Genomic DNA, 27,784 nt, shown 5'->3' with positions numbered 1-27,784 from the left:
AGCCGTACTGTATTTGTACCCATTCTGCAATCTGTTAATAGAAATGGCAATCAATCAACCACTAAAACCCGTAGTGACATTAATTGTAGTTTGGCGACACCATGTGGACAAAATTAGAACTACATTAGGGAATGTGGCAAGTGGCCTTTAGTTTACGTAACGAAGATACTTGAGTAAATTATTGACAGATAACCTAGTAACCTTGACATTTGGTAAACATTATTGGAGACAAACGACCCATGCACGGCATAAAACGCCCATTTTCCCCGCACAGAGCGTAAACATCTGCGTCCAATTTAAACTACGGAACTTTAACACGCTCCCTAATTTAACAGTGCCCTTTACCCTTCTGTTCAGCTGACACACGCGGATATTTTATTATGCAGTGTGCAGCAGCAGCGAGAACAGTCCTGTGTACACTCCGTCAAAGAAGCTACTTAGCAAAAGACGCGTTTTTTACACATTCGCCGGTGTTTGTGGCTCGTCGAAACATGTCTTCTCAGGGGGGAAAACGGCCGGTTTCCTTGTTAGGAACGATGGCGTTCGGGGGTCGCGCTAACGCGGAGCAGAGCTCGGAGATGGTGAGCTCCTTCCTGCAGAGAGGGAACCGTGAGGTGGACACCGCGTTCATGTACACGGAGGGACAGGCAGAGGCCATCATAGGGGGCATGAACCTGCCCAAAACAGGTACACAACAACAACTCATCTGTTTTGTCAATATTCCAATGTACAGTTTGGCTTGTACAGTGTCCCCCCCCCGCCCTGCTGGTCTCTGACAAGAACAAGTTACAGGTTGAAAAAACCCTCAGCTCAGAACTAGGCAAAATCTAGCCCCTTTCGTGACTTTCGGTTTGCAAGCCTGGGGCTTTTGTGACCGCAGTCACTGGCTTTCGCATCGGGATCATCCAGGAAAACAACAACCAAGCGTGATCGCAGGGCTCGGGGTGTGTCAAAAATATATCAGATCTGAATTCCAAAGATACCCAGCGTACAATATGGGTTTAATACAGCTTCACGATGGGGTCTGGAAGCTCAGAGTTGCTAATAAACAGTTTAAAACATTGTTACTCGACGAGTGGTATTTACAGACCGAACGTCCATGGCAGCTTAGCTGCCTGGTGCGCATGCGCTGTGACACCAACGGCGGAGATGGACACAAAAGCCCCAGGCTTGCAAACCGAAAGTCACGAAAGGGGCTAGGCTTTGATTGATTGATTGATTGAAAAGTTTATTAACAGATTGCAGAATGGGTACAGTACAGTACATCTCAATACATACAATTGTTAAGGGGATGCAGACCAGAGAAAGACTTTCGTCTTGTTTCCACCAGGGTCCCCCATTTTCAATTCATCATAGAATCTGCATATGGCTCGCTGATAACAAACTATCATTACACATGGGCAAAACAGAGTCCATTCTCTTCGTTTCAAATAACAAACTCAGCAAGACCGACGGCTTCTCAGTTACAGTGGGTGACAATATTGTCACAAGGAAAGAAGATATTACCTACGTGGGTTCCATCCTAGAGGCAAATCTTTCCTGTGACAAAATGGCATCCAATGTAATAAAAAAAAGTCAACCAACGAACTCGTGTACCGGATCTCCTCACTGGTAAACAAGAATACCCTGAAGACTCTGGCAGGAGCACTCATTCAAGGGTACTACGACTATGCTTGCACCTCATGGTACCAAAGCACCTCAAAGGTGCTAAAAACAAAATTACAAACATCTCAAAACAAACTGGTCAGACTACTGCTTGACCTTACTCCAAGAACCCACCTCACCCCTGCCCACTTTGACAACCTAGGATGGCTTAGAGTAGACAACAGAGTACAGCAACTTGCAATGGGCCTGGTCTACAAGATACACTACACGACCAAGGTACCCATGTACATGTCAAAATACTTCCCAAAGGTCAGTGAATACCACGATCACAACACCAGAGGGAGCTCCACAAATCATGTTAAACCCAGATTCGGCTCAAACAAGGGACTAAACACGTTTCGCAATTATGCCACATCAATGTGAAACGCCCTACCCATAGCTGTAAAGGAATGTGAATCACTACCCACTTTCAAAAACACTCTCAAAAAACACCTACGGGAGACTGCAATTCGAAACTGGCCCCTGTAAATGTCCTAACACAACCCCCTCCAATGTACAGTAAAAATTACCAAGTATGGTCTTGTCAATATTCCAATGTACAGTTTTGCTTGTACAGTTGTACAGTGTCCCCCACCCACTCCTACCCAACCTCCCCCCAACCACCTCCAATGTACAGTACCCCCCACCTACCCAACCTCCTCCAATGTACAGTTTCTATGTCAAATGTATATACTCTCTTTTCTGGACTCTTTTTGTATCACAAACAGTACTGTATTTGCAAATCTGGTATGTCATTAAATGTATAGATGTAGCAGTACTGTCTATCTGTATGTCATATGTCATTATGATGAATTGAAAATGGGGGACCCTGATGTAAACAAGACGAAAGTCTCTCTGGTCTGCATCCCCCTGTGTATTGAGCTGTACTGTACTGTACCCATTCTGCAATCTGTTGATATCGTTTTCAATCAATCAATCTGCAGTGTACTGTTGCTGCTGCCACGGAACTGGATTTTATATTAGTTTGTTTCACGTATTGTCAATAATCCCCCGGCCATTTAACGGTATTGAAAACTAGTATCCACTTTTTTTATGATGGCAATTGTTGATGATGAAAATGATGACATACACCTTAGTGATAGAGGAGCTACATAAGGGCACGCACACGGCTGATTCTGCAGTGAATGAATGAAAACTTTATTTAACAGATTGCAGAATGGGTACAATACAGTACGGCTCAATACACATAATTGTTAAGGGGATGCAAACCAGAGACTTTTGTCTTGTTTACATCAGGGTCCCCCATTTTCAATTCATAGTCAAACTAAACTGTCTGTAACAAGGCTGGTAATTCCTTGAGTTCTTCCACAAAGAACACAAAGTACACAAAATACGCAGTCGTGCAACAAGGCATTCTCCCCCGGCCGACACACCTGGTATTTAGGCTTTGCTGACCAACTAGCTTAATTAGAAGGAAACAGGCTGCATCAATTGACGGGACAGACACACACTGTTCCATTACAGTCTCCTCTGTTGTCGGCTAACTCTGCTAGCATCTGCAGCGACGTAATGATCCTTCCTGTCAGTTTGGGAGAAACAAGAATGGCGTGCCGTTGCTCCATAAATGCTAGCAGTTAGCTGTCAACGGAGACTGTAAAGTATTACAATAAGTTTAAAAGGCTGAGTGGATTGTACATTACAACATCAAAATGCATTTCAAGGAAGCAGCACGGGAAAGACGGTCGATGTGTGAATGAATGAATGAACACTTTATTTAACAGATTGCAGAATGGGTACAATACAGTACGGCTCAATACACACAATTGTTAAGGGGATGCAGTGGCGAATCCTTATGGAAGCCAACGGAAGCCATGCCTCCCTAATATTAAAATATGAATTAATATCAAATATGAAATATGAAAAAAATAAAAAAATTTAATATAGTTTACATTCTTTTTCATCTGTGTTATAATTTTTTTTTTTTTTTTTAAATGTCTCCCTCTTCTCCTTCTCACTCCCTCTAACACACTGTCAGCCTCACTATGCTCACTGCAGCAGGAGAGGAGGCAGATGGTAGGTCTCTTTCTCCAGGCTTTCAGCATTATAGAGTCCAAATCCGATCCTAGCCAATCAGATTCGAGCTGACTGCCACACCCTAAAAGTTTAAAACGGGGCTGTGAGGAAAACACTCAGCATATTTTCCCCTCTGCACTCTGAACATTGTATTAACCCGTAACTGTTCCCACGGGCCGAATATTGCCCCGATCCTCGCGAGATTAAATCCACGGGGACCTCTCGGCGTGCCGAAGCTTTTCCTAAATCACTTCCATCATCGAAAACGAGGGGAAAAGGTCGGCTCGCGATCCTGAAAATGTCGCGTGATTTTAAAAACGCTGTATTAAGTGAGCCTATTATGGGATCCACGCGAGCTTTCTATCGTGGAAACATCTGGGCGTCCCGCAACTTTTACTGATTCACATGTAGCCCCTAAAATGCTTAGAAAAGGAAAACAGAAAGCGTGGAATAAACTCGAAAGCGTGGAATATGTGTCTCGAATTTGCTCCCACGCGGCGCGCAAAATCGCGCAAGGAAAAATCGGACCAAAAATTAACCAATGCTCCAGCAGTATTAATGACCCTGATGTAAACAAGACAAACGTCTTTCTCTGGTCTGCATCCCCTTACTGTATTGTACCCATTCTGCAATCTGTTAAATAAATAAAAAGAACGTTTGACTGGCCGCCGAGCCATACTGTAGTGTACATGGTGACTGCTTGACTTAAAAAAAAAAAAAAAAAAAAAAAAAAAATTATTAATAAAAATATTTAATAATTTTTTTTTTAATAATTTTTTTTTGGCTTCCCCTGTTATTTTACCCACGCGACGCCACTGAGGGGATGCAGACCAGAGAAAGACGTTTGTCTTGTTTACATCAGGGTCCCCCATTTTCAATTCATAGTGACATTTATGACATGCACAACATACATGATGACATCATGACATTTATGGCATAGGGACATACATGACATACAGGTATATAGTAGTACTGTTACATTTGTGACATATATGATATGCAAATACAGTACTGTTACCCATAGATCCTGACAGAGTATACATATGATGGGGAGGGGACTGTACATTAGGAGGGGGTGGGTGGGTGGGAGAGAAATATACATACGGTGGGGAGAGAATATACATACGGTGGGGAGAAGACTGTACATTAGGAGGGGGTGGGTGGGAGAGAAATATACATACGGTGGGGAGAGAATATATACATACGGTGGGGAGGAGACTGTATTATGTGGGGGTGGGGGGGTTTGGACATTTACGGTGGCCAGTTTCGAATTGCAGCCTCCCGTAGGTGCTCTTTTAGAGCGGTTTTGAATGTGGGTAGGGATTCACATTCCTTTACAGCTTTGGGTAGGGCGTTCCACATTGATGTGGCATAATTGCGTGTAGCGTTTCCTCCACAAAACATTGATGGCCACGCAGAGACAACAGTTTATCCAAATTGTCAATAGCGGCATAGTTGTCTCGATTGGGGACATGCAGTGGGAAACAAGAGCAGAGTCTATTAGGCTTACACTAGCATGCCAGATCGACATAATGGAACACTTAGAAGAGTGGTAACATCAAATGTTTTAGCTGCCAGGTGTGCCTGTACGTTAATGCCAAGCAAGCAGTGCAAAAATGCTTCCGCATTCGTCACCGCACGCTAGTGCGGTAAAGCGCCCTTCTTTTCAGACAAATGCTACCGTGCGTGCACCGGCGGTGCTCGCTCAGGTGCGTGCGTGCGCCGGCGTGCTCGCGCGAGGTGCCCGCGCATGCGACACGAGCGGAGCTCAATATATATAAGTCACCGCCCCTTATTCAGTATCCAACAAATAGCTCAATTGGCTAGGACACATGGCTGTGGATCCTATGGCTTGTTTGCTGGCGAGTTCGAATCCCATCAAAAATATTTTTTAACGTGATTTTTTTTTAACGTGTATTCTTTCGCCGATTAAGGTTAGGCATTGTTTCGGAGTTGGTTAAGGTTAGAACGGTTAAGTTTAGGCGCTGTTAAGGAGCTGGTTAAGGTTAGAGTTTGTCAAAGAGAATGGCAATATAATTTCTATGGTTAAGGTTAAGGTTAGGCATTGTTTCGGAGTTGGTTAAGGTTAGAACGGTTAAGTTTAGGCGCTGTTAAGGAGCTGGTTAAGGTTAGAGTTTGTCAAAGAGAATGGCAATAGACAGCCTATTTCCGCGAAAATGAAAGGCGCATTACTGCATGCCACTACGGTAAATTTTTGCACTGCTTGCTTGGCATAAAGCTACACGCGCCAGGTGTACTGTGTGATACACAGTTTCGTGCTGCATCGCCCACCCCCACGCCAAATAACACATCATATGAATATTATTGATCAACAGGAACCTCCTCATAGGTTTACATGTTCTCGTCAGACAGGTATTGAAAAACTGACATAGTTAGGCTTAGGGTACCATATTGATGAATTGAAAATGGGGGACCCTGATGTAAACAAGACGAAAGTCTTTCTCTGGTCTGCATCCCCTTAACAATTGTGTGCATTGAGCCGTACTGTATATTGTACCCATTCTGCAATCTGTTAATAAAGTTTTGAATCAATCAATATACAGTCTTATCTACGGGCTGGACCCACAACAGCACAGAGTTTACCCAGTAGCCTACTCAAAAGTTCAGAGCCTGTGTATAAACACATTTCGCAATTATGCCACAATAATGTGGAACGCCCTACCCACAGCCGTAAAATTATGTGAATCCCGATTCCCTACCCTCCTTCAAAACCGCTCTCAAAAGAGCACCTAAAAAAGCAACCCAATGTACAGTTTCTTCCCCTTCGGTAGCCCCTTTCGTGACTCTGATGCACAGAGTGAATCCACAGTCACTTCCTAGTCCATAGCAAACCAACCTGAACCGTTTGTTATACACGTACATTTCAAAAGCAGTTGCACGAGGGTTTCGGACAGAGATACGTGATGGTTTGAAAGCTCGGCGTTGCTAATAAACATTTTAAATAATTTTTATAAACGTGTAAACATCAGAGGCCTTCGGATGTATATATTTTTCTTATGATTCTTTTTCTTACACAGTACTGTACAGTGTTTCCCACATGATTTTGTGAGACTGTGGTGGGTGAACCTCGGACCCTCTCTAGGGGGTATTTATTTGTATTAATTCTAAGCGCGGAATTTAGAATTTCTCTACGCACAGAAAAATCCGGATTTATCAACCGTGTGTGCACAGTAGGGCTGAGCCAGAACGTTCAAACCTTTGTTCATTACGTTGGCATTAGAATTCTAAATCAACATTCAAATTCTTTATTTTTAATAAAAAGAAAAAAAAAATCCTTTTTAATTTTTTTTCCTATTCATTCTGTTTAAACCAATGGAGTTTTTCTTCACAATTGCAGATAAAGATTAGGCTACACTAATATTATAGTGTTAAAACTGATGAGTTATATTCAGTTTTAGAAAGTTGATTTAATTGATTTAGTTGGGCTGCGGCTTCTCCCTGGGCTGGGTCTGGGGCTGGAAAGTTGATTTAATAAAAAAAATAACTCATTTAATCAGATTCATCACTTTATTCAAATTGAAGATTTAGTTTGAGGATATAAAAAAAAAGTTTATCAAATATATCTTTTATTAAAAACGAAGGTTCGAACGTCCGTTCTAAAAACCCTGACGAAGTTCGAATCCCAAAAACAGGCTTCGGGGACAGCCTTAGGTGCACAGGTCGTACACACACTCTGTGTTGATAAATACCATTGTTCTTACCGTCTATGCTCGTGCATGAATGTAATCATTAATTTGCATACAGAACCGCCCCTAATTAACCATATATGGTAATGAAACACCCCCATTGAATGTGAAATAGCCGAGCGAATTATGAGAAACTTCACTGAGAGCAAGATTGATCACGGAGGTCTAAGCAACAAATTGAACGTATACAGCATTGTCTGTTGTGAACAATCTTATTTGGAAACATGACACGCAGAATAATAGTATTTAGCGTTTTATTTTAAACAATATTTAATCGTATGATTATAGATATTTTTTGAGAATAAATAAATCCAATGACGTTGTCAATTTCACAGACAACTCCGCTGAGGAGGAGGGAGCTTCGGTGCGCCGGGAGGCAAGGATGTTGACTGACCCAGTCCTACAGAACCAGCATATCCGACATTTTGCACTGTAATGTCTGAAATGAACGAGTCGCTGATGCACATTGCTATACCTGACAGTGCAACCCAATGGAGAATACAAACTCGTAACCACTATTTTGCGCTTGCGTTTGATGATTGAAATTCTTTATTAGGAATAACCCCTTGAGATAACTATCTCGTTTTCAAGGAGGTCCCAGATTACAATATAATATATATATGCCAATATATATGCCATATACTGCAAAATAAATGCCTTTTTTCGTTGAGGTTTTTTCAAGTTAGAATAAGACCTTGCAAGGGTAGACTCTTGACTGAATTGCTGCTTTCAGCATCAGCAGGCCAACTGTGCTCTACAATGCCTATTGTGAGCGCGTGAGCCCGTTGGTCAGAGTCATTATGGCTTCAGTGGATAACCCCGATCACCTGCATTTAAGTGATATTTTAATTACAGATACCCCAGTAATAACATTACAATTTAATTAAATAAAATTAGGCCTGGGTCGTGCGTTCCTCCCGGCCACCGGCAATGACTTATCAGCCAAATGCAACGATAAACCATGGTGCATTCATTCGGAAAGACCTATTCCAAATGCCATTTATAGGGTTTGACAATAATTAAACTAATGTCGCTATTTTACAATTAACTATAATGAATTATGGAGGGCGGTCAGGTGGCGTAGCGGAGATTGTGCTCGTCACCAATGCAAGAGGCTGCGGTCTCGACTCCCGGAGAGTCAGCATTGCCTTGGCTCGGGCTGATCGCTATACTAACTCGTTTGGCTGAGTTAGGGGGAGGGGAGCCGTGGGTGGGTCCTGGGCGTTGTGGACAGCGACCCCTACAGTTCGGTCGGGGCGCCTGCTCAGCAAGGGTAGGATCTGGAGAGAGGTAGTGCGACCTTCCACACGTTACACTCTCCTGGTGAGAATCTGCGCGGCCAGGCTGGCTGCCGGCTGGCTGCAAATGCGTCGGAGGAAAGCATGTGACAGTCTCCGGCCTCTCGGACCAACAGTAGGGGAAAGTGCGCAACAACCAGGAAGGGGGTTGGGAATTGGCATAACGACTAACAGTGGGATGGGAGAAAAATCGGAAAAAGAAGGAGAAAAAAAAAACTATAATGAATTATGGGTCATACAGAACAAGTCAGTGTTGAAACTAATACATGAAACTAGGGGTGTACCGGTACACAAAAACCACGGTACGTACCTCGGTTTTGAAGTCACGGTTCGGTGCGGGTTTTCGGTACAGTGGGAGAAAGTTTGGCTTTCCATGTTCAACTCAGGGGTGATGTAGTGTGCAGTAACTAATTGTACTTGTAGGGCTGTCAACGAATATTCTATATTGAAATTAATAATCGACTTGTAATTTTTTTTTATTATAATAATAATAATATTAGATTGTGAGAAAAAAAACGGCCCCTGGTGGGCGGTCGTTAGTGGTTAACATACCGTTGTATTCGTTCGGTACACACTGAAAGGGTTCGGTACGGATACGTGTACCTTTACACCCCTACATGAAACTGATGAAAGCTTATTCCGTCCATCTGCAGTCTATTATTCTACCGCTTGGTGACATGTACGCACGGTCTGAGCTGTGCATAGATATACGCACACGTTCATTTAGATAAATCCCACACTTTGCTTAGAAATGATTGTACACACGGTTTACGCACATATATGTACGCACCATTGATAAATGAGGGCCCTGGCTTTAGTCGCAGACCTAGGATCAGATTTCCCTTACATTCCATAACAATTCGTACAATGGGAAAATAACTGACCCTGAATCTGTGGCTAGTATCTGTTTCACCCAACACTAGTGCTCTGATTATCGTAACCATCTATCTAAAGCCAACGACCATTTTTAAAAGCCACAACCACGTTATTATATTTGTATTTATAATGTAAATCGTATAATGTTAATTCACTGCATATTAAATCACTGTAAATACTAATGTAAATCATTGTTTCGTTGTACATATTGTGTATAGTATATATTGTTTACGTAACATTAGTAGCTAGGTCCTCACCAACAAAGTATGCTGCCAAGGAACTTATGGACATGACCGTAGACATTGCTAACGTCTAGTACGTTTAGCTAGGTAACGTTAGCTATGGGTAAAGTTAACGTTAGATTAATGCAATGTGTTAGCAATGCTATGTACAAAAATATGCTATTTACATGAACTATTTACATTAACCACAGGTTGCAAAAGAAAATCAGATCAGATAATGTTAACTAACATTAGGTATTTTAGATTTCACTGATAACTAGTTGGTATCAGCGCAACTGTCAATGGCCGTGCCGTGTATTAGGCGACAGCACTGAACGACAGGCGTCTTAAGTGTAGTTCTTTTTTAAGGACAAATTAAACAATCTTATAACACATTTTATTTCAACCAAAAATGCTAAAACAATAATGTTAGTGATAGAAGGGAACTCCATTTTGTGCAAAAATGGAAAGCTTGCCAATGTTCATGAGGCAGAATTATTACAATAGCCGATAATACATTTTCCAAATCCCTATACGGGTGGACCGTGCGGGAAATTAAAGTGACGTCAGACTACACCTCCCTATATCTCTCACCTATGTAGTCGTGTACTGGGTAGACCACGCACCTAAAAAAAAAAGCGGCTGTGGAGATAGTCTTATTTATTTATTTTGCAGTAACACATGGGCAGGGCAATAATTGAATATGATAAATTATCGTCTTTCAGTGGGATCCTATCGTGGTACACAATTCTGTTGTAAAAAGTACATTTTAAATAAAATGTCTCACAAAATTTGTATTTGAAATATTTGAGGGAATGGTGTTTGAAAAATCACAGTTTTGGTCACACTTTACATTACCACACAGTTCAAGATTATGAGATTAACATCAACTGGATTTACATAACCTGTGATTTCACATGACAGCAGATATTGAGAGCGATATATATATAGAGGCAAACATTGTCAGACCGTGTTCTCTTGGAAGACAAACGGAGACACGCTGTATGTCATTTACAATGAGCAGAGAGGTGCCGGCCACGCTCTTATTCCAGGCAGGAAGTGTTGGCATAGATAGAGATTTCATAAAGGCTTGTTCCAAGTGGTTCTATAAATCAGTCATTTACTAGCAGACCAAGAAAGTTATTTGGACAAATTAATGGGAGAAGCACTGCCTGGAACCTTACGTTTGCTGGATCTCTGTGCGCTAACTGAAATGTCAGTTTCCACCCACAAGCAAATGTGGTATTTTATTAGGTTCGATTTTGGTAAAAAATTTAAAATCATAATAATCAGGATTATTTTGATTGATATTGAAATCACAATTTGTAAACACGATTACTCATTGATGTAAGAACATCATATGACGACGACTGAATTTGTTTTACCTTTTTTTTTCTTTACCAAAGGCTGCCTTTCTGTTATCTACAAGTTACCAAAGACGTTTCAAAATAACTGGAGAAACGTGCCATGGCTCCCTCCTCCCTCTCAACACAAGCTGAAACTAGTACTACTGTGTGTTTTGGTTTGGGGGGAGGGGAGGGGAGGGGAGGGGCAGAGTGCACTGCTATGAAGGAAGGGTGTGCTGCATTTACAACACAAGACAAAACGAGAGCAACACGGCATGCGTCCAATCAATCGCTTTATCTCGATTGTTTTCATGATCGTGGGAAGCCAAAATCATAATTGAAATTTAAACTCTTATTAATCGCCCAGCCCTAGTGTGTACATCTCAAATTATCTCCATTGTGTTGATTCTCTGCCCTGCAGTGAGCATAGCCACCAAGGCTAACCCCTGGGATGGTAAGACGTTGACACCAGAGAGTGTGCGTTCCCAGCTGGAAATCTCCCTGAAGAGACTGCGGGCCGACTGTGTGGACCTTTTCTATCTGCATGCCCCTGACCATCAAAACCCCATCCAGGACACACTGCGAGCCTGCAATGAGCTTCATAAAGAGGTACAGAGATGGGACGCTTACTTTAAAGCATGCACACATTACATGACTTTATACATTTGTCAGATCGCTGTGCTTGTTAACAACACATCAATAACAGTACATCTGCAAACAGTGCCAGTGCAGTTCAATGTTCAGTGCCAGTTCAGTTATGAGTTTAGTTCTTTTTTTCAATTCAGTTCAGTTCAATGCAGTTCAGTTCAATAATTTCTTTCAAAGAGATGTCCTTTAAATGTTCATTGAAGGGCCGCCCCTTCAAGGCAACGGTAGGGGAAACACTGTGACTGACCGGCGACAGGGGGTAGACATTACAAGATCTCTCACTGGGAGGAACCCTAGACGAGCCTGTCTGGTAATAACAAGCTTGCGGAGAACAAAGCCAACTTGTCAACCACACTCTGGTAATGGGCTGTATAGCATCTCCCAGTATCTCCACCCAGCCATTAAAATGCCCCTAAAATCACGAATGAACGAATGACAACTAATAACAGAGACACGCTAATAACCAGGCAGGGTCATCGGCCATTGCAATAGGAACAGTTTCATCATCTGAATTGAAAATGGGGGACCCTGATGTAAATGAGATGAACGTCTTTCTCTGGTCTGCATCCCCTTAACACTTTTATTGCCCAACCCGAGTTTTCTCGGGTTTACCCTCCGCGGGTTGAATGCCCATCACGAGAATATTAGTTTTTTCTTGTTTTTTTTTTATTAGCGATCTGAATTCATATTTCATCAACCGAGTCTACCGTTGGAAATTCAGCCACCCCAGGCGCTCAGATGTGAAAAAAGTGCCCCCTATCGTCTCCCAGATGGTAATTCACCCTTTTGGATTGAACTCAATGAAAATGAATGAGAAAAAAAAAACGGACTCCACATTTTACTTCTCACTCACGCAACCGGCATCGATCAGCTTCACTCTGGAGCCTCAGAGCAGCGGGGATTATGTGTTTTTACAGTATACGCGGTGGATCAATAAAAGGATCGATTTTTTCGAATGGCGATCAGGAATTGGAATAATCCATTTGGATACCATCTGATCTCGGGTAAGGAATCTATGTTACCAGTTTTAGGATAATCAGACCCGTTTTCACGGAGATATAAGCTTTTATGTGATTATGTGATATGGCTGTTTCACTGTGCGAGCGGTCAGGAACTAGGAGAATCGATTTTCAGCTCGCGGCACGAGCGTGCATGCGTACACATATACTATCGATAATCTAGCGTTTATTTGAAAACGATTCATAAATAGGCCGAAAAATGACCGTTCTAGAATATTCCAGTAAAGGGCGATTATCATGGAATGTCTTCTTTTTTCCGTGAAAACAAGTGCTTTTCAAAATGCTAGAAAACGGAAATGAACCAATAAAAAAACAATCTGCTACGACAATGTTGACTGGAAAATGAGTCTTTGATAAGCGACGGGCAGATTAGACACATAGCCATAATTTAAAACATAGATTAGGCGATATTAACGTTAACATTGAAGTGGTGCTGGGCATTCAAGGGGGTAAAAAGGAATTAAACCTGGGCTGAAAGTGTTAACAATTGTGTGTATTGAGCTGTACTGTACTGTACCCATTCTGCAATCTGTTAATTAAAGTTTCCAATCAATCAATCAATCATCTTCTTGTTCCAATTCAGACAAGACTGTTTATGAATTGGCGGCTTTTCAAGACAGTTTCTTCATTCTGTTCACGGTCCCTCACTAGTTCAAAGCCAATGTAAATCAGCAGAATTGTCTCTCTCTTGCGAACGCTGAACAAATGCAGATTTGCCTCTGAAAAACTGTTGGCAAGTGGATAATCATGTAGGCTGAACTCTGCATTAGCAGTCAAGACTGAAAACACTTTGTTACACCTTCTGAAATGTGCCTCATCCACCCCCAACACACACATAATATTGTGTTAATGTGGCAAGGAGGTTTAATTTAATTTAAATGTATATACTTTCAGGGTAAATTCAAGGAGCTTGGATTATCAAACTACTCATCGTGGGAAGTGGCGGAGGCTGTGTGCATCTGCAGACACAATAACTGGATTGCTCCAACAGTCTATCAGGTAGTAATGCATCACCACGTTGCCTAGTAGGAAGGTATTCTGAAGCTATTATAACAAATGCATGTAATATTAAAGGGATGGTTCAGATTCTTGGAACCCTACCCCCATTTCCTACTTGCCAATGCTTATGTTGATTGGTAGTCCTTTCTCAGCACAATCCATGCTGTTCCTCATACTAGATCTGGCTTGTTAGCAAAGTCAATGGGGACAAGAGCCTTTCTGTACCAGCTGACTATAGCTCGCTGACATTTACACCACAGTGCAAACAAAGTCGATTTCGGTGAGCTTCAGTCCGCGTGTGGGTAACTAACCAGTGCTAGGATCAGGAACAACATGGATTGTGCTAAGGAAAGGACTAGTGCTGTCAGGCGATTACGTTTTTTTATCTAATTAATTACAGGATTTTTTATTATTATTATATTTAATAATAATGAATTATAATTAATTAATCACATTTTAATCGCATAACCATTTTAGGCCTGATATTCTATAATCATATTTCAAATGGCATGTGTCCGGATGGCAGAATTCAGTACTGTATCTACAAAACCTTCTGTTTAAACATCTTCCATTTATTAATTTGCTTAGATTTTTCAGGTCTGGTCAATTAAGCATGGTGTTATTCACAGTCAAAGATAATACATTTTTTATTGATATTCAAATTTTTGGTTCATTACAATTTACTCAAGCCTAGTGACAGACACAGTATTTCTGACACTGTATTGTCCCAAATATAAGACTGCACATTTTTTGCTGCAAATTACACCTTATGTTTGCACTCTAGAGATGGGAGGTAAATAAAGTAAAACAGCGATATTAATCCATTTTCCGGTAAGCTAGTGTGACATATTTGTTATCAATATATTCCTTGCAATCCCAATGATTCATATGACATCACTGGCTTTGTGCTAGCTTAAAAACTAGGGGGGAGGGGTCCTCTTATGATCAGGGTCGTCGTATAGTCGGGTCAATATGGTAAGAAATAGGGCTACTGGGCTTGGGTTCCAAAAATCTGAACTATCCCTTTAAATAGAATATTTTATCACATGCACCATATGACCTTGTAATTGTAGTAACGGTGAAATCAATAGCTTTAAGCACCAACAGTATTTTACAGCAGCATCTTAATCTGTAATCCTTCACAGGGGATGTACAATGCCACCACACGACAGGTTGAGGCAGAGTTGATACCATGTCTAAGATACTACGGAATGAGATTCTATGCATACAACCCTCTAGCAGGTACTGTATATGTTGATTCCTTCAGTGTACTCTGTCACAATAATAAAATGAAGTATCTCTGTTGAGTGACAAAATATTGGCATATGATCTGGATCAATTCCCTTTTAAAACCTGAATAATCAGTCTCCATGAGTATGTAACGTTTATAAAAAATATATATAAAAGAAAACACAAGGTTAACGTTAAACAGTGTTGCATTATTTGATGCACTCCATGGCATATTAAAGAGTAAGTACACACTGACTAGATCATGAGCTGTAAATGTGTTCTTCTATATGGTGAAACCCATTAAGTTATTGTTTAAACATTTCTGGGACAAAAAGCACACAGCAGTGCATAGAGGTGGAAAAGCTTCCTTGTGCTGCCATCTAGTGTTTGAAATGCATACCTGCTGCTTACCCTCATCTGGCCCCACATGCTGACTGATCATTACATTTACATTTAGTCATTTAAGTTAGCTGACGCTTTTATCCAAAGCGACCTACAAGTTCTGTACGACAAGTCATCAGGATCATCAAGTGATAACACTAGTTGTTAGCAGCCTCAATCCAAAATATATGCTTTTGAAAGCCCTAATCTGAACGTGCTGCTCTTCTGCCAGGGGGACTTCTGACTGGGAAGTATCATTACGAAGACAAAGATGGTTCCCAGCCTGCAGGACGATTCTTCGGCAACAACTGGGCTGGAGCATATAGGGACAGGTGGGAGGGGCCAACAGTTTGCTTTGAAACTTTCTCCAGAAGAAAACACCTTAATTCATGTTCTTTGTCGCTGATGATGAGATATTCAGTGTCTTTTTGCACGTGTTTTGGGCTCTGCCATGGAAGAGTAAGTACAAAAGGTGTGGTCATTTTATTTTCATCCCATGTTTTGTGACAGATACTGGAAGCAGAGCCATTTCCAGGCAATAGACCTGGTTCTGAAGGCCTTGGATGCGGCCTATGGCTCAGGGAAGCCCACTATGACCTCTGCAGCGCTACGCTGGATGTACCATCACTCCCATCTCAAGGTATGTAACAGAGCTGGAGAAGTCTGACAAACTCACTACTCACAAATACCGCCCTGCAACCAAATCTGATAAACCCACTACTCACAAATACCGCCCTGCAACCAAATCTGATAAACTCACTACTCACAAACACTGACCAAACATTTTCAGAGATATAAATTTCCCAACCCTCTCTGAAGAAGAAAGGGAATCACTGGATACACCTATCACGGAAAATGAAATTAAATCGGCTATCAAATCCCTCTCAACCGGTAAAACACTGGGTGATGATGGTTATACAAGTGAATTTCTTAAGTGTTTCCAAGTCACTCTTACACCACTTCTAATATTGCTGTTTAATGATATAGTGGCCAATCAATCCATGCCGCTAACCATGCGGCAAGCTACTATTTCATTGATTCCAAAACCTGGCAAGGATCACTTGCAAATGTGTAATTTCAGACCTTTGAGTATTTTAAATAATGATTATAAGTTGTTTGCGAAGGTCCTTGCAGGGCGATTGGAAAATGTTATAGCCTCATTGATTCATATTGATCAGGCTGGCTTTGTACAGGGTCGTCTAGCTTCAAATAACATGAGGAGGCTAATGCATGTCATGTCAAGGGCGGGGGCCTCCCATCATCCAGCGATGGCAATATCGCTGGATGCTGAGAAAGCCTTTGATCGAGTGGAGTGGAAATATCTGTTTTATGCACTACCTAAATACGGATTTGGTCCGGTTCTCATGAACTGGATAAAGGCACTTTACCATGAACCGGTTACGTCAGTCAGAACAAATGGTATAAGGTCTGATCCATTCCATCTCTATCGATCTACCCGCCAAGGATGTCCGGTTTCACCGCACATTTTTATTCTTTCCCTCGAACCACTTGCCTGTGCTATACGTGCTCATAAAGAAATCAGTGGTATTCGTATTGGTAGTTGTGAGTATAAGGCCAGCCTGTTTGCTGATGACATATTATTAACATTAACAAATCCAAGCCATTCCATCTCTCAAGTGCTAAAGCTTATAGATACATTTGGTAAATGTTCGGGCTATAAAGTGAATTATAGTAAAAGTGAAGCTATTCCACTTAACAACCTAACTTTTCAATCACATCTGGGTTCTGCTCCTTTCAATTGAAAGCCAAAAGGAATTAAATACCTGGGAATTAAAATCCGATCTCCCATTGAAAAAATGGTTGAGTTAAATACATCTGACCTTTTAAAGAATATAAAGGAGGACATCAAAAGATGGACAGTCTTGCCTTTATCCCTATGGGGCAGATCTGATATTATAAAAATGAATTTGTTACCAAGGCTAGCTTTTTTGATGTCCTCTATACCGTTAAAGTTCCCTCCTAGTTGGTTCAAAGAAATAAACAAATTATTTTCTGGCTTCCTATGGAACAACAGAAAACCTAGAATCAGCCATAAAAAACTTATAAAACCAAGAAGTAGTGGAGGAATAGGACTACCAGATATCCACCAGTATTACATAGCATATAACTCAAGATACCCCTTGCAGTGGGCTTACAATAGTGTGAGACAGATTGGCAGCTGGGAATGGCTTGAAGAACATAACAAAGATCTCTTTCAATGTTGTGGTATAACCCAAAAATCACTCCCAGACTGGACAATCCGCTTTTAGAATTTTCATGTGAAATAGTGAAAATCTTACATAAACGCCTGACCTTTAGTGGATATTCCTTACCATCATGTCCATTATGGAAAAACCCTTTGCTCTCTGCAGGAGGTAAAATCCTTAAAAATAATGTATGGCAACAACATAATATAACACAGGTGGGCCAAGTGATCGAAAGGGGAAATATGATACCTTTTAATGAACTTAAAACACAGTTTGGGCTGAAAGACACAGAATTTTTATCTTATTTACAAATACAATCAGTTATTAAATCATTGTTGTCTAAAGGCATAGCTATAGGAACAAACAGAGTCATGGAAGAGACATTAAGGGGAATTACAGGCAGGAAAGGCATTGTTTCTGCAATGTATAAACTATCATGTTCAACCACCCCTGATACCAATACCCAAACTAAAGTCCAATGGGAGCGAGACATGGGTATACCCATATCTGAAACACAATGGGAAGCAGCACTTAGGAATAGTACAAAAATATCAAAATGTGTTAGATATACAATTAAAGATACTACACAGGGCCTATATAACACCCTGTACATTGAATAAAATGAATCACACCCTACCCAAATTGTGCTGGCATGGGTGTGGAGTAGAGGGTACGCTCATGCACTTGCTGTGGCACTGCCCGCTTGTTGTGAAATTTTGGTTGGACATTGCTGAGGACCTGTCAGTTACTCTCCAAATTGACATTAATCCTTGCCCTATAATGTGTATATTGGGTGTAAAAATGGACACTGCTCAAGCAAAGATTGTAAATAATACTGTAGCACTGGCTTTTTTAGCATGCAAACGGATTATTTTAATGAACTGGAAAGAACGCAAACCGAACTGCTTCAGTATGGCGAACTGGCGCAAGGACTTCATGGACTTGCTATCGATGGAACAGGCTGCTCTGTCTCTTCAAGAGAGTGATAGGCCCGATGGCCTTCAAGGTCCCCTGAACTTTATTAGATCACTATCTGGAATAAGTTTGTGTACTGAACCTTTGTAACGCTCTGCAACCCCCCCCCCCCCCTCGCCCCTTGTTGTTATTGTTATTATTATACTTTTTTGTCTTGTTTTGTCATGTATGTATTGTCTTGTTTGAGAAAAATAAAAAACTTTAAATATCAAAAAAACAAACACTGACCTGCAACCAAATCTGATAAACCCACTACTCACAAATACTGACCTGCAACCAAATCTGATAAACCCACTACTCACACATACAAATATGATAAACCCACTACTCACAAATACTGCCCTGCAACCAAATCTGATAAACCCACTACTCACAAATATGGTCCTTCAGCCAAATCTAGGAGCATGTTTTTGATTTGGTTTGATCAGTACCACTGCTGCCTTTCATGCTGGGAATCACAGGACGTGTGGCTTAAAACCCAGTAGCGGTTTCACCCAAGAACAGGAAGCATGATTACTTTAAAGGTGGCCTAAAAACATCCCTCTCTCTGTATGATGGTACTTGATTAGTTGTAAAGAAAATAAATAATGGGGCGGCTAGGTGGTGCAGTGGGCAAGGCGCTCACCACCAATGCAGGAGATGCTGGGTTCGAGCCCAGCTCTCCGCATTGCATTCAGCTTTGCTGGTCGTTCATACTAATACATTTGGCAGTATTAGGTTTCAAGTTTCAAGTTTCTTTAATAGTTGTCATACAGAAGTACAGAATACTTTCATACAAAATGCTTCTTACTGTTACGCTCCAGAGACTGTGCTAGACAAGATAGTATCAAATAACATAGTATAGCATGTAAATTAGAAGTAGAAAATGAGGTCACAGTGTTCAGTATAGACATATGTACAATGTTCGATGCAGAATAGACGTAACTGAGTTACCATATAATATACAATACTATGCAGTGTACTAATGTACAATACTATATAGTATTGTAGAAATGGGAGCAGAAATGGGATGTGGGAGTGGGAAGCTGATGGGTGGGGATCGGACGTTGTGGACAGCGACTCCTACAGGTCGGTTGGTGCGCCTGCACAGTAGAATCAGGAAGCGACGGGGGCGGCGTCCCTCCAAAGCGCAGAACCCGACGCTGAAAGATCGCACTGTGCAGGTGAAAAGATGCGACGGCTGCTACCTCGAGTACCGGAGGGGACTTGTGCAATGTACTGTATGGCTTCGTCCACATTACAGCCGGCTTGTGGGAGGCATGGCCAAACAGCGTTCGAGACAGGGGAGGGTAGAATTGGACGATACGAAATTGGGATGGGAGAAAAATAGAAAATGGGAGAAAAAGTAGATAAAAAAAATATATATATAATAATAATGATAACATGGCTGCATTGCTCTCCCTGGCTCCATCAAATCATACCTTTCACATGTACTGTATGTAAGCTAGCTGTACAGTAGTAGTATTACAAGTCGGCAATGAACTGGAAATGTCTGTACACGCCTTTATTTCATCCACTCGACTACTGCAACTCACTTTTCATCTGCCTAAATAAAACATCTGTTGATCAACTTCAGTTGGTCCAAAAGTATGCTGCCAGGCTACTCACTAGGTAAAGTAAGCCCCCCCCCTACATTAGCGAGCTCCTTCATCCACTTTCCTCCAACTGGTCACTGCGGTCATCCGACCAGGAGCTCCTGGGCCCTATTCCCCGTACCTGGTTCAACTAAGTCGATCAAGAGTCTCATTATCCAGATTCAATTAACCTGATGTTTGAATCCGGGATTTTCCTGTTCCTCGAACGCTGATTCAGTCTCGTTCATTTGAACCAGACTTGAGACTCAGGATAATTGCGCGCGGCCGCTTCAGCTGAAAAGACAGCAGGTGTCGATCGCAGAAATCCTGATTTTCTAACGGCATTGATTGATTGATTGATTTAAAACTTTATTAACAGATTGCAGAATGGGTACAATGCAGTACGGCTCAATAGCCTCGCAGACAAGTTAAATGCATAATCTATAGGCTAATTTTAAGTCCCTCATTACCCCAATCAATCAGATTATATTTCTTTAAACGTGCCTGCTGGCAGTAGGCTTATGGATTGAATAATCAAATGAGATCTTGCTAGCGAAAATAATTAGTTCAACTCTTTCAGAATAACGATACGGCTCTCTTATCCATTGATGGATGTATGGTGGATGTTTTATTTATCTGGCACCGTGGTCTGATGGTTGGTCCTTATGCCTTTCACGCGGACGACCCGCGTTCGAATCCCCCCTTTTTCTATTTTTTGTTTTTCTTTTTGCAATGTAAATGCTTCAATTTGGTGCACTTTGAGAGCTATATAAAGAATGACATCCTCAATGCATGTAGATTTATAATATTTTAACTTAAAACTAGGCTACTTTTGCGTATATTCATTAATATTATATTCCAAAAAAATTATATTGGAAACGCAGGGTTTCGAACTAGGGTCGTCCGCTTGACAGGAGTGAGCGCTAGCCGTTGCACCACTGTGCCAGACGGAATATATCCATTGTGTATCCGTCAATGGACAAGAGACCCGTGTTTTGAATATTTTTCTTTTGAATGAAGTTTTATCTCTTTATTCTCAAATGCATTAATGTGACGTCAACGGCTCATTCAATTGCTCAAATCCGTCAAACAGCGCATCATCAGATATTTTAATCCCAGTTACAATATCACAATAACGTGTGAGTGATGATACAAATTCAACAATCCTCAGATTCCTCGTAATTCATAATTCACAAAAACCACAATCCACGCATAGACACTTCAATTTTATGCTTGAATGAAACACAATCCGGGCGCTCCGTTAAGCAAATCTACAGCTGAGAATATATGAAACTAATCAGAGCCAAACGGCCGATAGGTTTCATTCATTAAAAATATCACAGCGGGATTCACATTTGCAATGCGCCGTTATTAAAATAACCACATGCAGCGTGTATCGCGACTCCGAGCGCCGTATATGACGTGCATTATTTTATTTAGGACAAAGTAAATCTATAGGCTGAATATGATTTATTATCAGCATTTAGTTCTATTATTATACATTTCAAAAGCCCCCTCTAGGAAAACGAAGCACAAAAACATAATTTAGAATGGTATAATGGGATCTAGACTGTGAGAAATATTTCAGGAAGCGAGCTGGCATTTCTTTGCGAGGGTGTGGCCATGCAGGTTATCCAGCTAACTGAACTTAACCCTGCTCCGGACCAGGTTCAAACTTTCTGATCTGTTACCATGGTGATTTAGAAAATCCGACTTCGGGGAACGGAAAGGTCCGGCTTAAGTCAAGCTATGCTGAGAATTATCCGGCTAACTCAGTTAGCCAGGTACGGCGAACGGGGCCCTGGTGGTGCCCAGGACCAGTCTTAAAAAAGGGGACCAAGCTTTCATGGTGACATCCCAAAGGCTCTGGAACTCCCTCCCCCTAATCCTGTAAAAAATTTAAAGGCAGCTAAAAACGTATCTCTACATGCAGGCTTTTAAACACCTATAGTCGTTTTTCTGTTCATGTCATTGTCATCTACCGTATTCTGTTTTAGCTCATTTTAATGTTTTATTCTTTTCTTCAAATGTTTCCTTATTGTATTTTATTGATGTTATATATAACTGTTGTAAAGCACTCCGTGCACTCCTGCTGAGAAGGGCGCTGTATAAATAAAGTTTTACTTACTTAGCTTATCATATTTCTAAGTTTGATAAGAGTTGCTCATCCTTGCAAAAATACTATAATGTCCAAAGCCATGGATCCACTGATATATCTGCAGACAAGCACACATCGGTATCGGTCAGTATTTTTACAGCTATTTGGCCGATATTAGAATTGGCATTTTTGTGACCTTTGACTGGTATATATCAAGAATGAATTGGCAATCAGAAACGACAGGGTTAGGGTGGTGACAGCCAAGTGTGTTTTTGTCAACAAACAGTCTCCTGCCAAGTGTCCTGCCCCTCTGAATAGACAATGTGAATCATAAAATAGAGTGGCATGTCTGTTTAACCTCACCCACTATAAAGTACATTCTGTAATTGCTTTGCCCTGACCACCTGGAGGCCTAGTCATGACTGCTATAACTCTTACTCACCGGCGGAGCGTCCATGACTCATGCTGCCAGATGTTCCTGCCAAATGTACTCTTCCAGGCCTATCTGGGTCTCTGCTACTGTTGCCTAAGACCACCTTTCTCTTGATATTATTTTTATTCAATGTTTTACCAGATACAAACAAAGCAGACAGGACAGACAAAATCAAGACATCACAATGACAATTTTTTTTTTAAATATATATACCCTCCCCCCTCCCAAAAATAAATAAAATAAAAAAACAAGATAACCAGTCACTCCTTCGTGTCTCTCACCAGTGTTAGACATAGACATATCAAATCAGAGATTGAGAATATATCTATAATAGACAGTCTTTCTACATGGCTTTGTGTAAAGGACATCTTCACAGTTGCCATTCAGTCCACATAGTCCAGTTATAGTCTTTGTACAAAATACCATCAGGCCATCAAGAGTCCCTTCAGTTGATGCCTTTTAGAGCAATGAGCTGAGGGAAGAAGCACCACACAACAAACACATAGCAAAAACAAACAAAAAACAGTGCTCTATAAGTTCACATTGTTTTAGATATCTACAGTCTTACAGTCTACAGATATCTTAAGCACGCCATGGTTGAGCCCCTCCTAAGAAAACCTAACCTAGACCCTGCTCTTTTCAATAATTACAGGCCCATATCCAAACTACCCTTCCTATCTAAGATTTTTAGAAAAGGCTGTCCTGGCACAGCTCCTCCTCTTCCTACATCACAACAACCTCCTAGACAAATTCCAGTCAGGTTTCAGGGCAGGACACAGCACTGAGACAGCGCTAGTCAACATTTACAATGACCTGCTTCTCACCATCGACTCGGGTAGCTGTGCCATGCTCCTCCTCCTGGACCTCTCATTCCACCCTGGTCGATCGTCTCGAACACAGGCTAGGTATTGGGGGGTCTGCCCTAAACTGGTTTGCATCCTACTTGAGCGGCCGCTCCTTTTCGGTCAGTTTGGGTGGACACTCCTCCCCCACAGATAGTCTACCGTATGGGGTCCCCCAAGGTTCCATCCTGGCCCCCATACTCTTCTCCATCTACATGCTCCCCCTGGCCGAAATCATCCAGAAACACAACATTTCATATCACTTTTATGCCGATGACTCCCAAATCTACCTTCCCCTCAACCCCTCTGACACAGCTAACCTAGACTCTCTTTAAAAACTGTCTTAGGGACATAAAAAGCTGGATGGCCCTCAACTTCCTACAGCTAAATGAAAATAAAGCAGAGATCATTTTGTTTGGCACCCCCTCTTCCACCAAAACACTCTCCAACAGCCTAGGACAACTCTCCACCCACCTCAAACCCCACGTCAAGAGCCTGGGTGTAATCTTTGACCCAGAGCTCAAATTCGACCGGCAGGTAAATGCCGTAGTCAAGTCATGCTTCTTCCAATTCCGCAACATCAGTAAAATAAAACCAATCCTTTCACCCGTCGACCTGGAAACAGTAGTCAATGCATTCATCACATCACGCTTTGACTACTGCAATGCCCTCTACACCGGCATCAGTCAGGCAGCCATGTCCCGCCTCAAAATGGTCCAGCACTCTGCAGCTAGGTTCCTTACCGGCACCAGAAAGATAGAGCACATCACACCAGTCCTAGCCTCCCTACACTGGCTCCCAGTCCCACTTAGAATAGATTTCAAAATCCTCCTCCTCACCTTCAAGGCACTATCGGGTGCAGCACCCCTATACATCACCGAGCTCATCACCCCCTACGCAGCACCCAGGTCACTAAGATCCTCCAACCAGGATTTATCCTGCCCCCTCCCTCTTGTATCTCTTCTTGTGCTCCTCTGTCCCTGGTGTGCTATACTGTACTTTGTGCTCCCCTATCCACTTGTCCTATTTTTTTAATGTACTGTCCTGTCCTGTTGTGCCGTTTTGTATTTGTGTATTTTATAGGACATTGATTTTATGCTTTGACTGTACTGTACAGAACTTTGGTTGGCTCTCGAGCTTTTAAATGTGCTCTATAAATAAATTACTTGACTTGACTAGACTAGTAAGTATGTATTGTATCTAGTCGTTTGTTAGTTAAGATGGATAGTCAAGAAAAGGTTGCCAAATGTCTTTAAATTTGCTGCGTTGCCCTGCGTTCTCATAGCGTATTCTCTCCATGTGTAGCATATTAATGAGTTCTGTCAACCAGGTTTGGAAAAGTGGTACTATTTCTTTGTTCCACAACATTAAAATGCATTTATTTGCAATTACCATGCCATACTGTATAGTCTGTATCTCAGAGTAATTGAGTGTTGTCATATTATGTGACCAGCCAAAAATAGCCACTATTTGGTCTGGGGGAAAGTCATGGGTGTAGATGTTTGAGTAGCATTGGAACACCTCACTCCAGAACCTATGGAGCTTCGGGCAAAACCAGAAGAGGTGACCCAGTGAGCCCTCAGCAGATTTACATCTGGTACAGAGTGGTGAGACTGAGGGGTATATTGAGTGCAATCGTGTACAAGAATAATGAAGTCTATGCATCACCTTAAATTGAATTAACTGATGTCTGGAATTAATAGAACAAGAGTGGATACTGCGGAGGCCCTCATCCCAGGTGTCTATTGGAATGTCCACCTGAATATCTCTCTCCCAGGACTCCCTCAAGCATTGTGTAGATGGAATATAGTGTTCTGTAAATGAGTCTACAAACTTGGATATCAGGCCTTTGGTATTGGGCTCTGTAGTCATGAGGGAATATATCACAGCAATTGGTGTGTATACGTTTCAAAATTTGGAATATTTAAATGAACATAGTTCCTAATTTGTAAATATCGAAAGAAATGAGTGGGGGGGAGCTCATATTTATGCTGGAGTTGGGAAAATGAGGCAAAATGACCATCTATGTAAAGGTTTTCTATAGAGACTATTTTTTCCCCTTCCATTTGAAATAAATGTGGTCTGATTGTGAAGGGGGGAAAGCATTGTTATGACGGATGGGAGTACAGACCGACGTCTCTGGTAACTTAAAGACTTTTCTGATCTGGTACCATATTTTCAACAAGTTCTTTATCATAAAGTTGTCTCTTATAGCGGCCCCAAGGGATCTTTTTGTTGCAAAGAGAAGTGCTGGGAGAGAGATACTGCTAGCATTCTGTTCTATGGCCAGCCATGCAGGGGTGGTAGTGGTGGTCTCACCAGGGTATGAGTCCTGCCAGTAGACCAGAGCAGCTCTTGCATTGGCTGCCCAGTAGTAGTGTTGAAACATGGGTAAGGCAAGGCCTCCCATATTTGTAGGCTTGCACAGGTGATTTGTGGAAATACGGTGTGTTTTGTATCCACAAATGAAAGGCATAATAAGAGTGTCAAGGGTCTTAAAAAATGCTTTTGTTAAAAGAATTGGCAGGTTCTGGAACAGATATAAAAACCTGGGTAAAGTGACAATTCTTATTGCATTAATACAGCCTATCATAGACTCCATTTCTTTACATTTCAATTTCTCTAACATTGGTTCATAGTTTAATTTATACAGGAGTTTGATTCCTAGGAATAACAACTCCAAGATAGACAATTTTATCTGTAATTCTAAGGGCAGGTTCTGGAAGAATACTGAATTCAGGCAGTCAGTAAGTGGCATAAATTCACTTTTGCCAGTTTATAGTGTATCCAGAGTCTGCCAAATCTTTCAACAAGGTCTAATAAAGGCGGTGAGATTCTTCTGGGCGTGACAGGGTAAACAATCACATCATCTGCGTATAAAGAAATGTAGTGCTCAATTCCACCTATTCAATTCACAGGTGTAATGGAAGGGTATTTTCTATTTTGGAATTATCTTTTCCCTCCTTTTTCTCCCCTCCCATTGTTAGTCGTTTGTCAATTCCCAATCATCTTCCTGGTCGGTCCTGGGCGTTGCGCGCACTACCCTGTCGGTCTGGGAGGGCAGAGAATATCGCATGCTTCCTCTGAAACGTGTACCCAGCCCACCACTTCTTTTCACCCGGCAGCGCGGACTCAGAGTAACGTGTGGAAGGTCACACTACCTCTTCCCTCGCTGTGCAGGCGCCCCCGACCGAACTGTAGGAGTGGAAGGGTGGCTTCTAATGCTAAGACCACCTTTTATACAAGCCGAGAGATAGCTAGCACTCTTGTCACTAAACAGACTACATTTCTGCCTCAATTAAATATTACCACTGTAGATACACGATTTACCTGTTCTCTCCGTCTTATTATTCCAGGGAGATCTAGGAGATGGTGTAATCATCGGCATGTCCAGCATGGAGCAGCTCCACCAAAACCTGTCTGCTTCTGAAGAAGGTCCTCTGGATGAGAAGGTTGTGGAGGCCTTCAAGCAAGCCTGGGATCTGGTGGCTCACGAGTGTCCCAACTACTTCCGCTAAACATGTTGTGCCTGTTCATAGCTAGAGCCAAAATTCCAATAAAAAATATAGATCCATCAATTTATCTAATTTGATAACTTTGCCTTAACACTAGTAATACAAATTTGTTAGCCATAGATTAGATATTTTATTTGAGATATTCCACTAAGAATTATTTAGATACCCCACTTGTTAAAGCGATGTGTAATTGTGGCACCAGCTGGCCATGAGCAGTCTTTACTCTGTCACATCAGTGTGCTCTTTTTTTTGTTGCATGCAGACTTTCTGCAAAGCCACTTCTGGACTCCTTTCGGCTGTCGAGGTGACTGCATATTTGTTTGCCAATATATGAAACAAAGACCCTGCGTTCTGTGCCCAAATAAACCAGCAGGTCTCGTTTGTTACAGGCTGCATGTCTGGTGTCGTGAGGAGGCTGAGCTAGACCATTTCAAGATTCAAGAGGTTTATTCATCACATACATACGAGACATATAGTAAAATGAAGGTTCACTATAATATGAGGCTGTGATAAGCGCTGGTGGTCTCAATTTGTTCTGTACACGCTCCAGAACTTCATTAACTCATGGGGAAATTATACATTTGTCACTTTCAAGAATGATTACATGTTTGAGGGGAATGGAATAGTTTCAGTAGGAATCGGCACTTAAAATTGTAAATATTAAATTGTTTAAGGAAAAACATGTGTCTTCATCTTAAATAAACTATAACTGGTGAACTAAATTGAATCATTCTCTG

General features: G+C 41.6%; 1 protein-coding gene across 1 annotated transcript; it reads left to right on the top strand.

The window, feature by feature from the left end:
- Nucleotides 1–380: 380 nt before the first annotated feature.
- Nucleotides 381–27,784, top strand: akr7a3 (aldo-keto reductase family 7, member A3 (aflatoxin aldehyde reductase); the record flags this gene model as incomplete). Its single annotated transcript, XM_084316039.1, has 7 exons — nt 381–687; nt 11,548–11,735; nt 13,688–13,792; nt 14,938–15,034; nt 15,636–15,735; nt 15,914–16,043; nt 26,889–27,784. The coding sequence occupies 7 exons, from the start codon at nt 381–383 to the stop codon at nt 27,048–27,050; spliced, it is 1,089 nt and encodes a 362-aa protein (XP_084172165.1). The 3' UTR covers nt 27,051–27,784.

The sequence above is a fragment of the Notolepis coatsorum genome (genome assembly GCF_963971535.1).
Source record: "Notolepis coatsorum genome assembly, chromosome: 6".
NCBI classification, from domain to species: domain Eukaryota; kingdom Metazoa; phylum Chordata; class Actinopteri; order Aulopiformes; family Paralepididae; genus Notolepis; species Notolepis coatsorum.
Note: the sequence above shows the minus strand (reverse complement) of the source record. Positions and strands in the feature narration are given on the sequence as shown.